This window comes from Cariama cristata, unplaced genomic scaffold, assembly GCF_000690535.1.
Source record: "Cariama cristata isolate BGI_N322 unplaced genomic scaffold, ASM69053v1 scaffold16687, whole genome shotgun sequence".
Classification (NCBI taxonomy): Eukaryota; Metazoa; Chordata; class Aves; order Cariamiformes; family Cariamidae; genus Cariama; species Cariama cristata.
In genome coordinates, this window is record NW_009627242.1 from 17,367 (window position 1) to 29,373 (window position 12,007).

Below are 12,007 nucleotides of genomic sequence, written 5' to 3' on the forward strand. Positions count from 1 at the left end.
GCTCCCCAGCAAATTGTTTTACTTTCAGTTTATTATTCATAGTATAAACAGGCACCTTAAAATTGCTTCCAGTATTCACATTAACCACTACGGGACAGTGATGAATGCAGTATAAATACTGAAACAGAGCTTAAAGAACACAGGGTACTTAATCTTTATAACATGTGACTTCAATTCAGTTAGACTCGATACTCTATCATTTAACATCAGAAGAATTGCAGGATGACATTATGGATCTGCAGTTTTATCTTATTCACATTTTTCTTAAGCCCAAGTTTGAAGTAGACCAATTTTCTTATTAGCTCTGATGAGCATACAGCTTCATGCAGGAATTTAGGCAAGCAATTTATAAAGCCTTATCTTACATCACACAGGAAGACTTCAGCAAAGAGGATGTTGCTTAATGTACAGACATGAATAGCCAAAGCTATAAAAAAGAAATCCAGAAGTAGAGAAAAGCATAAAATTAAGCGAGTTACTAGACAGCAAGAGATTAGGTATCATCTACTTCATACGACAAAAAAGTAGCAAGCTGGCTATGAAACAGGCTCTTGGAAAACCTAGCGCTGATGCAACATGCCAGATAATTCACAGTTGGAAGCACCAGCAGAGTCCACAATTTATAGGAATCCTGCAAAAGCAGCTGCGATGGGTTACAAAAAAATCACAGTATTGCACAAGGCAGAAAGGAAGCAGTCGTTTAGCAACCGCTCATTTATTTTCAGTAATTTGTATTCTAAGGGGACAGAGGTGCCTCTTAGCAGCTGTTCAGCCCATGCATACAGTCTACCCTAATGACAGGCCTGGCCTCATGGTACCAGAAGGTGCTTAAGTAGAATGTTGACTGACCTTCACAAAAAAATTTTGGTTTTTTGTTGTTTTCTTTTGGTTTTGCAAATAGCCTACCTCTTCCCAAACTACTTCTCAAAGGTTCTTGACTAACTAGTGATAATAGGTCCCATTACAAGCGATTTTCAAAGCTTATTTTGGTGCAGCTAAGAGAAAGATGAGGAGAATAAATGTGGTGCTGTTATTACCAGGCCTTTCCAGCCACCACAAAAGCTGAGGAGGAACCTGCAACATCAGCAGCCCAAAAACTCTACAGCTAAACTATACTTGCAACTTTGATTAAGTCTTAGAAGCACAAATAAATATGTCGGTGTTACATAGCATACATGACTATGCCAGCCTGGGATGTCTAGGATACTCCTGATGATTCACCAACTGAGTTTACTAAATCTTGCTGCTTATTAAAACTGGAAGTCTGTCTTCTCTCCTCTAAGGGAATGTGCAAAAGCCAGGTTGAAGAGAAAGGGAATCCTCTGCATATTACTAGTAGCATGAGACTCACCTGCACTTGCTTGCGGAGTTTGGTGCATTCGTCTGTCAAAACCTGCAACTGGAGACGGCTCTGTGCAGATTCCAGCTCTGCCTGTCTCCGCAACATTTGCTCCTTTTCTAAAGAGCTAGAGGAAGAAGAGAAAAGCAATCCTTAGGACTAGGTATTAGCTAGGATGCTTCTCCAGGCTGTCAACTCCTATTCTCAGGCTTTACCCAACCCAAGTGCCGTTCAGATAAATCCAAAAGTAACAGAAAAATCTGGTACCACACTCATCCAGTACATTCACCTCGAGACGTTCTTGGTTATGCAATTGTACTGAATGACTCACTCAAGTATTGTTCCATAGGAACAACAGCCTTTCTCCTCACTCCCTCCAAATGTGCTAATTTAGTAGGGGAGAGTAAAAGAGAAATCAGGGGTTTTTTTCCTATAGAAACAGTTTAGAAAATTCTATACCATCAACAGCCATGTCATATACCATGTCAGTAACGTAGCAAGTCATAACACAGCAAGATCTTCAGGCTTGTTTCTACTACCAGTGACTAGTTTTGTATTTCAGGAAAACCTAGCTATATCAGAAATAAACAGATACAGATAAATTCTCTGTGAATGCCCACATAGAAGCCACATTTACTTCCTCACCTTGAGCCTAAAAGTGCGTACACACACCATTTAGCAGCAGCAGTTATAATAACATACTTCACTTTCTCTTTCATATAGGCTTTACATATCAAAGAATGCTTAAAGAGGGGGAAGAAACACCAGTATTCCTTAAAATTATCTGTACATTTGGTCTATAATGTTGACCGCTGCATTCTGCACTTCAAAAGTTGCAATATTCCAGTTATTTCAGTAGTTTAGGTGCAGGGAGATCCTGCAAGTACCTAAGTACCCTCTAAATATACAGACCTAGCCTTGCACGTTCACTAAGCACAGAATTCTGTCATTTCCCTATAGCTTCTTCACAAGATTTTTTTTTTTGCTGCAGAAGAAACAGGTGAAATGCTGTATTTAACCATTGCAAACACATTCTTTACACGAGTACCCAGATCTCGAAGGCTGCCTTTTTCAAATGTGAAGAACAAAACCCGTGATCTTATGTCTAATTTGAGGCTATGTGCAAACAATATTGATGCATGCATCAGCGTTCACATTTGTCCTCCACTCGTGGCTGTGTGCCACAAAGCAGCCACTGCCAGCAGCTTCACGGGACTGACAGGCGGTTGTTGCTGTCTGCTTCCCAACAAAAACAGGAGGCAGAGGAGACATAGGGCAAGCGGGGAAGAGCTGCAGCAAGATTCTGAGACACAAGCAGCAGTTCGACAACCACCCCTCTGTGAGGGATAGCAAGATTTAAAACACCCAAATGTCTTCTGTGCTTTCGAAAAAAATCTTATTTATCGTTTGTTTTGCAGTGTCAATTCAGTAAAAAGAAGCGTGACCCTTCTAAAGGTACAGCTCAAGCACCATCAGGCAGCGGTAATCTGGACAAAAGAGATATTCTTCCCTTCGTGACAGTTACTCCTCAATCATTTCTGATTAACAATAATCAAGATAGTGAGGCTTCTGTTGAAAAATCGCATTGAAAAAACAGCAGTAGAGTTAGAGACACGTGAAGACGACCCCAATTAAATTCTATTCATTACAAGATTCAGAACTCCGATATCTGCAGCCTTTTAATTTCAGAACAGTGTCTGTGACAGCATCTTACTGAAAAGAAATTAGTCCCCATTTTCATACATGCTTTTCCTTTTTCAATAAAAAGTCTACATTTAAGTTGGAGGGGGAAGCAGAGTCATAGTAATGCTTGCTGACCTTTTGTAAGTAAAGCTACATGAAGAGTTTGACAAAGCAAGATGAAAAGTGATTCATATGAGAGATTATTCTCTTTAATGCATGCAGAAAAGATGGCAGAAAAGGTCAGCTATTCACCCCCCTTGCATTTCTAACTATGCCTCGCTTTTCTCATCTAATGATGAATTAGCAATATACAGCTTTTTGGCAACAACTCTGCATGTTCTCCCACGATGACATTTCAGGATACAGCACAAGACAGCTTTTGCTGTTTCAGTGCTGCAAAGCGCAAACTCACGATTTCTGTTCCAAAAGAAAATTCTCCTTCCAGGTAAGACACGTGCAACGCAGCAAGGCCTTGGTTTGTTAAACCAGCCATACTCATGATAATCCCCAAGGGAATGCACAAATTGCTTTAGAATAATACAGGAAATTAAAGTATGACGTAGAAGCTGGACTGCAGTTTTCAATGGCATGCAATCGGTAAAGTCATATCTTTACGTGGAGACTCTCATACCTTTTCATGCGTTCCTGTTCACTGGTATCCAGCGCTTTCAAAGTGCGAGCATACAGGACCACAATGTCAGAACGTTTTGCTTTCTTATTGCACTGAAATAAAAGACAAGTTCAATTCATCTACAAGAATTTAATTATCCGAACTATGCATCCCTACAAGTTGCTAGGTATTATTTCAAAAAATCCCTATAGCTTTGAAAGGAGAGGTTGTCTACTTGAAAACAAATCCACAAAACCACAAACATTAACACAGTGTGTTTGCGAGACACTCCCTCATACAGACACAGATTTAGGAACCCCTGAGTATACTCCCAACTCTGTTATTTATGTATTATATTCCTTCAATCAAATCCTATAGGCCCAAATCCATAAAAGCATTCTAGCATCAGTATGAAACACCGACATCCCACTGTTTTCAGTGATAGACAGGGAGTCAAATATTTCAATAATTTTGTGCATCTGGCTGTGACCATTTAGCACTTTAGCTTCACCTTAAAAAGAAGAGATAATGCCTCCCCCTGAGTTGGGCCTTGGAAGAAATTACAGCATCTGCAAGCTTACTGTTTTGCAAATATACTCTGTTGATCAGAAAAGAGGCAGTGAATACTCTGATCAAGTAACCGCCACTGAACATTAAATTACTACATGCGCTTAAAATGTGGGCTTCTCTATTATTTAGTAGCACGAAGATATCACGGGCAACAGTTTCAGATCAGACAACCCCCTTCCCTTTGTGAAGAACTGCCTTGCAGAGCAGTAAGTGGCTAAGACAGCTTTCCTGGCAGCCAGCAGCTGTCACTGGCAGGATCAGGAATGCTGCAATTTCACAGTAAGTTGCACTCAAGCCACTTAGTATACAGAGCACCATGCACAGCAGCTCTGGGCTATTCAAGCAGAGAATGCCCAGTCGCAAAGGACAGCGATTGAAAATGAAGGGAAGGTGCTTTAGCTGCAAGGTTCTCTCCAGAGCAAGTTCTCCCAGGAACTTTTCAGTAGTTACCTCACTGGAAGAAAAAGAGGGAGCAAGCACCCCTTACGAGTTGTTTGGGTTCAAGAAGAAAGCAGGCACAAAATTACAAAGAGCAAAGGTGCCGGGAAGGTCTCTGAGAATTCTGTCTGGACCTGGAGTGGGTGAAAAAAAGCTTACACAGAATTGATAGGGATAAGAAAAATAAGGTTTGGGTCTTTGCGATGGCAACAGTGATTTTTTAGGTTTAATCACAGTGCATGTCAACAGGGAGTTTCTTGTTGAGAGGAGGGAATCCTGCACAAAGTCAAGCAACACTGTGGAATCTCTCAAAATGACAAAGCCACGTCAATAGGGAGTTTCTTGTTGAGAGGAAGGAATCCTGCACAAAGTCAAGCAAGACTGTGGAATCTCTCAAAATGACAAAGCCAAAGAAATCCTGGGCTTCCAGCCACTGACTCGGAAAGCAGCAGAACTGAATCCTATTTACAAGGTACTCGTTGACCTATTTTTTTGCCAATATTCCTTTCTGGAGAAAAGGACTAAGGAATGGAAGCACATCACAGAGAAGTGCAGACCTAATCGAAGGAGATCAGTATTACCCATGGAACCAAAGCTGAAAAGAGCACCTTAAAAAGCAGATCTACCACTTGCAAAGGGACATTAAAGAATGCACCTTCTTTCTCAGTTCACTTTCCGCAAGGTACCTAAACAACCTGATCTGCTTAAAGGCTGCAAAAGCAGATGCAGTTCAAAACTGCAGAAGATTAACTGACTGAAAACAGTTCTCAAACAGATTTCTTGTCCAATAACTTCTTCTTTCTGCTTAGTTAATTGCTTCTAGGAATCAGTCTGCCATTCCCACACTTCAGGACCACAGTGCAGCGTTCCGAAAACCATTTACAGGTTTAGCACTTGAAGCCTCCAACTTCCGAGTCTGCTACTCACAAATGCTCTACTTCAGGGAGAAAATCCAAGTCAGAATTCTCCCTTGAAAGCAGTGCTAGCTGTTCCTGGCCTAGTTACATCAAAACAACGGTGATTTTTGTTATTTCTGACAGCAGGCAAAGGTGGATTCTTCATGCAGCGAGCAGCTGTAACAGTTACAGCGATCACACCTGCAGCAGAAGTTACCCCATAGCAAGTCCTTTCCAGGGCACATAAATGTCCATTTTACCTGAGGGCACTTCCCTGCCTGTCCCTTGAGCCACCTTTCAATGCACGTGTAACCAAACAGGTGTCCACACCGCAACGCAGAGAGACGGTGGTCCCCAGCGTTGGTCCACTGCTCAAAGCAGATTGCACAGGTATCCCCTTCCTCCTCATCCAGTGGTACAACAGGAACTGATGGCTCCAATTTCTTTAGCGGAGTTCTCTAGGATGAAAAATTAAAAATATCACACAACGAGTGCAGCATTTACCATATTTAATCTGTCTCCAAAAGCATTTAGGTCACCTTACCTGTTTTTGCTGGACTTCAGCCTCTTCATCTTCATGACTTCCATGTTCTGCAGAAGCTTGAGACAAAGCTTGAGATGGCTCTGCTTGGACCTGACTGGAAACTAAAGAAAGCACTGCTTAAATGAACTGATACTTAATGGGGGGAAAAGGAGTTCTCCTCGACTTGATCTGAAATCATCGGGGCACAAGCAGTGCAACAATGGCACAGGTTACGTACAAAGCTTCAGATCAACGTCTTGGATACTGAAGGTCGGGCAGTCTGTGTGTAAGCCCTTCTATTCATCAACAGTTCTGCTGAAGAACTTTCTGTTTTCTTTTATAAAAAGCAGCAGAATTTCAGTGAAAAAGGAGAGGTATTTTAAAGACAGCAATTGTTATTAGGATTTTCCAACCTGCTCGAAACTCTGCGTACAGGTCTATAGTTAGGCTGATGTAAGGTTACACCCCTGCATCACTATGCCTGGAGAAAGACAGACACTGATATGCAGAAGTTATTTTGCCAAGGGATCTAAGCATACATATTTCATGTGCCAAGAAAGCATTTACCGTATGCTATCTGTCCATTCACCCTGACTTAAGCAGTTTCCCAGCTGGTAGTTATCCGAACTATCAATTCTGCTGGGCCATATGTTTTTGTGGTGGGCCTCTGTTAGCCCTTCTGTTGAAGCATGGGCACACAGAAATGCTATGTTTGGATTACCACCACTAGCACACTAAAAAAAATGGAGCATAAATCACTGTCTCCTCCCTATCCCCTGACAAAACAAAAGAGTTATTAGTCACATTTAGTATTTGAGGCAGATATTTTCAATTCAGTAGGGAGGTATCACCTAACCTGGGCTAACGTCAATAAAGTTTTCAGGCTCTATGGTTCTGGGCTGAAGAGGAAACTCTGGCTTATATAAGCAAAAAAGACAAGGGAATTCCAGAAAACCCAACCGAGAGCATATGTTCATACAATATTAGACAGCACTTAACAGCTTGAGCTCCTGTCACGTGTCAGACTAGCTCAGAACAAGCGGAATGAATCTGTTCAAAAGACGTCTCATAGATGTACCCTCAAAAAAAGGTGTCAAGGTGGGCTGGCCAATCAAAAACAAAACTAAGGGCAGAGTGTGAAGCCCAAAGACTTTCCTTAGAGACTGAAGTAAAAAGACCCAACCTAATCTTATTCTCATATTCTCTGGGCATTGATAACCTTGACTAGCAAGTTAACTATTTGTCACTCTTATATAAACTGCATATGTTCATCACAAACAATGTCACTGAAGTGTGTGGCAGCCTGCGAGCATGAGTTTGGGCAAAGGATTGTGAGCCAGAAAAAGCCGAGGAAAGAAAAACACAAACAAAAAGCCCACTGTCCTAAGCGCCTCTGTCTCCTCAGCTAAGTGTCACAAGAAGTTACAGGAACGAAAAGAAAACTCTAAACGGAAGCAGAGTGAAATCCCAAATAATTACAAAACACTGACTCAGATCCGCTGAAAATTGAAAGCACTGCTGATCTCCAAGGTGCGACCTGATGTCACCAATAATACTCCTTGATAATATATAACAGGGGAAGCGTGGTAAACGATAATCTCTAAACTTGAAGTTATTCTGAACATTTCCAGGATTATTTAGAAGTAGCAGCCTGCAAATAGCAAAAAGATTGCAATAAACATTAGGGCAGCAATCGCGCGTTGCTGCTACTGCTCTTAGGAACTGCTTGCCAGAAAGCCTCATAGTAGCAACCTGCTCCCGTCAGCTGTGGGCATAATGATCTCTTCGCACCGTCTGTTGTGAAGCTCGAAAGGATTTCCCCACTGAGTTTTGAAACAGCAAGATGAATTTCTGAAATTGGTCTCTACACAGTTCAAACATAGCACAAACCTCTGGAACTAGCTGCTGGAGGTGTCTCCTGGGCTGATGGTAACAGCGGTGTTGCAGCCTCCACCGCTTCCTCCTCCTCAGCAGAAGTGCTGCCATCAGAGTCGCTCACTACTATCGTTTCATCTGAGCTGTGTTCCTGGTTGTCCCTCGCAATATTCGAGGGCTCCAGATGCGGAACTGGTCCTGTAGCTGGCTCCTGGGTCCTGCTGAGTTGAAAGTAACTGTCCAATGCTGCCCTGAGCCCAGAAAAGAAAGAAATAAAAGCCACAGTTAGTTCAGTTAAGTTAAAGACTTCTCCACGCTTGTTTGCAGTAGAACTCCTAGGCCCTGACTGCAGCAGGAAGGTATCAAAGTTATGAAGACAGACTACCTCTGGTAGAGGGGCAATCCCATACAATCGCCCACTTTATGAACAATCAGCAGTATCATACAGCAACAATTCATTTTGCTCAGCTCAAAGAAAATCTCCTTCTCGTTACAACAATGATATCGTCCTCTTTTGGGGTGGGGTGAGGGGCGGTTGGAGAGGAGAAAAGCGAAGAAATATTGTTCACTAATAGCCTAAGGAACTCCTAATCGGTACCTCCAATCCTAACTCAGACCTGGTTCCCATAGCCACTGGTAATACTAGAAGCAAAGGCTTGTATTGGAGTCTCATTCCATTGACTATTTTAAACCTGGTCTTTCTACTTTCTTCTTTTTCCTACTGGAACTTCATCCCTGGATAGAAACATCCTCCCCTCTGCCCCCATCAGTTCAGCTATCATCTCAATTATCCTTCACATTCAAAAAAGAAGTTTTTTCAGGTTGTCTGCTAGCCCTGAGAACTACAGTGACCTTCATATGCAATCCAAGGGCAAACAGTACAGTTATGTTTAATCATCTGGGAGGAGAGGAGTTCTTGGTTTCACTGAATTTAAAGGCAATGTTCCAGTTAATTATAATTTCACCCTTAGCATTTACAAAAGCTATAAAGATGAAACAAAAACCAAACAAATCAGAAATGGGGATTTATTTCTGGCTGGAGAACATCCCCACTCATCCCCCTTTAAACCCATCACAAATGGTATTAAACACAGAATATTTTTTTCTTTGCCTGAAGGTAACAAAAAAACCCCACAACCCTACAGAAAAATATTAGTTTGCATGTTTGTGAAAGTTTCTGCAGCAATTGTCACCAGAAAACAAACATTAATCAGGCAGTCCCCAAATCAAAGGTGAAATGCAAAACAGAGCACAAGCTCCACTGAGCTAAATGCTGGCTGGAATTTAGCTCAGCTGAGAGTCAGCACTGCTGCGGGGAGCACCGACAGGAATCTGGCAGAGCAGAGGGAACGGTGGGAGCAGAAGCTCCGCAAGCAAGATGGAAAGTGTAGAAGGGCTCAGGAGTCAACACCACCACTGCCAACATAAGAAATGGTGGGATTCACTTAACAAGGGCAAAGATCCTGCCAGAAGAGATCAGAAAGCGCTGCGCTATTATTGAGTTTAAATTGTATGTGAGGTGCCCAGAATTTGGCCACGGCCACACACCTGGACTAAGCTGGGCTTTATAGGCCAGGAAGCAAGGCAGTTTTACACTGATGCCAGGCTTGGTAAGAGTGCAGTTCAGATCCAATTTCATTTGTGCTTTACCTGGCACTGATTGTCCTCTGGGAACCACCAATTCTCTGTTGCCTGCGAGCTCTCCTCACTCGCGGACGCTGCGTAACATGTGGCACAGGCAATGGCCGATACGGATCAAATGCCCCTTGTAGCCTTTGCAGTCCATTGAGAGCCACAGGAGGATGCAACTGTGGGTCTGGATCAGCAGGTGCTTCCCTTGCGGTACCAGCATTTGGTATGACAACAGCATCAGCAGCAGGAAGAACTGTAATGCTGCCTTCTCCTTCATCGAGCACTGGAGCATGGGATGACAGCGCTGCGTGAGCAGAGGGCTCTGTGGGAAGCGTCCTGAGGTTCTCTACAGAGTAACCAGCCGCTGGTTGGAGATCAACTTCCATCTCTTCTTGAGCCATTTCTGCAAAGAGTTGAAGAAAAATAGGATTTATTTGCAGGTGTGCACCCTAGTTCTAGCCTGACAGGAGCAAGAATCAGGTGCAGCAGTCAGTGACCACAAAAGCCTTTAGAATTCAGACTCAAGAGAAAAATGTGTCCTTTTGCAGCAGAGCTAAACCATCTCAAGTCGATACACATACATGAGCTGGCATAGCACGCAGCACCCTCCCAGAGTCCTGGACTCAAAGTCTTTGGCTCAACAGCAGCTAGCACCGAAGGCACATCACAAAATCGACTTAAGTAAGCCTTTGGATGAATATGGAAAGGTACGGATTTCTTGCTGGCATCATTTACTTGCCAGTAAATTCATGTGGATTTTGGAGAACAGAGTTTGGAAATATTCTAGAGATTCTCCATGGTGAGCAGCACTGCACAAACACCCACAAATACATCCAGAAACAAGCTCTACAATGCAGTCCTTTGTCTGTCACGTTGCTCCCTCTGGAGGTGTGTTTATTTTCAAGTTTCTTCAAATAAAATTCCATTATAGTAACAGACACTGCGACCCTTACCCACAGCTCACTTAACAGGCCATTCAGGTCCTTTATATTCACCGACACCATGCAAACTCAGAAACAGTATCACAGCAGAACCTACAACCGAGATGTTATGGGTAGCAAGTTACCTACAGCATCAGCATTTGCAGCTCCATATTCAGCCTGAGACCAGATAAACACAAAATTTGCAGTAAAAACCTCACATACATTATTTAAGGATGGTTGCCCTGAAAAAATCTTTGGGATAAAGATTTCGGGTTACCTCCTAAACAGAAGTACTACCTTAGGTTTTGAAGAAAACCAGAGGAGACTGTAATTGCTAATTATTACGCAGCTGTTAGCCACCTAATTAGAGCACTTTAGTCAGCCTGTTCTACAGGCATTCTCACAACACAAAAAAAGTTCAAGATTATTTTGTTAATTGAATAAACAGGCATGTAAAAAAAAAAAAAAAAGCCCTTTTTTGGAGGAGGTGTGTGGATTAAATTCTGCAAGCTGCTGAAGGTCATTCACGTTCTCAAAAAATACTTAGGCAATCATAAACCTGAAAGGCCTTGGAAATTGTAGACCTCTAGCATTATTTAAGAGCCCAAAGCACACACCAAAACTTATTAGGCTAGGCGCTGTGCAAACAGAGCAAAGGCTGCTTTCAGTACAAAGAATAACCAGAAAATGTCTATAAGAATTACCAGAGGGGGATATACTAATGCTCACATATTTTTATAGACCTTTTAAGATATTCTAACTTACCATTTGTAATTCTTATCCTAATTACCAATTCAGCCTAAGTTAGGCCAAAAATAGATGTTAAATGCCACCTCCTACCAGAACAGTCAAGATATGATAATATTCAATCATCGAGCACTGCTTCTCTAGCACGAAACTCACGTTCATAAAATTGCCACCCATAAGCATAACAGGCCCTTTGTTTTCCTCATAAATTAACTGTGAGACTTAAAAACACCGCATATGTTCACCATTGTGGGTTAACTAACCCCACATATTTATTAATTAAAAAAAAAAAAAAAAGACGACTTTAAGACTGATGTTTTCACCATTAAATCTTAGAGTCTTCCCAAAAGGGGCAAAGGCCAGCGCTTCCTCCAGCCAGACAGCCAGCTGCCCACCCAGCAGTGACTGGAGGCGCCTGCAGATGGAAGGTCTCCATAAAAAAACATCTTGGGCCCAGACGAGAAAAAAAATCAGAGCGTTTTCAGAGGACAGAGTCTGAGCAGCTGCGCAGCAGGCAGCCTCCCAGAAAGCACTAACCCGAAGGCTGAAGCCTGAAGCACAGCCTTCCCCTGGCGGAGGGGCCTCCTCAGCCCGCACCTCTCGGCGCTGCTCAGGCAAACCCGGGCCCAGCTCTGCATCTCCACGAGTTCCTATGTTGCACCTGCTTTAGCATAAAGTTAACCCCCAAAAAACCCCAAACAAGACCCAAAATGAAGAGCACGCTCCACAAACATGGGTTTATTTCTGGCTTTTTACATGGCTCGCTTATTT

At 42.6% G+C, this 12,007-nt stretch overlaps 1 protein-coding gene across 1 annotated transcript in view; it reads right to left on the minus strand.

The window, feature by feature from the left end:
- RFWD3 (ring finger and WD repeat domain 3) overlaps nt 1-9,967 on the minus strand; it is a 19,851-nt gene extending 9,884 nt beyond the window's left edge. The window contains exons 1-6 of the mRNA XM_009704376.1: nt 9,585-9,967; nt 7,950-8,185; nt 6,081-6,181; nt 5,797-5,994; nt 3,654-3,745; nt 1,352-1,466 (exon numbers count right to left, since the gene is read on the minus strand). Coding sequence (XP_009702678.1) covers nt 1,352-1,466; nt 3,654-3,745; nt 5,797-5,994; nt 6,081-6,181; nt 7,950-8,185; nt 9,585-9,967 — 1,125 coding nt within the window. The remainder of the gene's footprint in view (nt 1-1,351; nt 1,467-3,653; nt 3,746-5,796; nt 5,995-6,080; nt 6,182-7,949; nt 8,186-9,584) is intronic.
- Between the last annotated feature and the right edge of the window lie 2,040 nt (nt 9,968-12,007).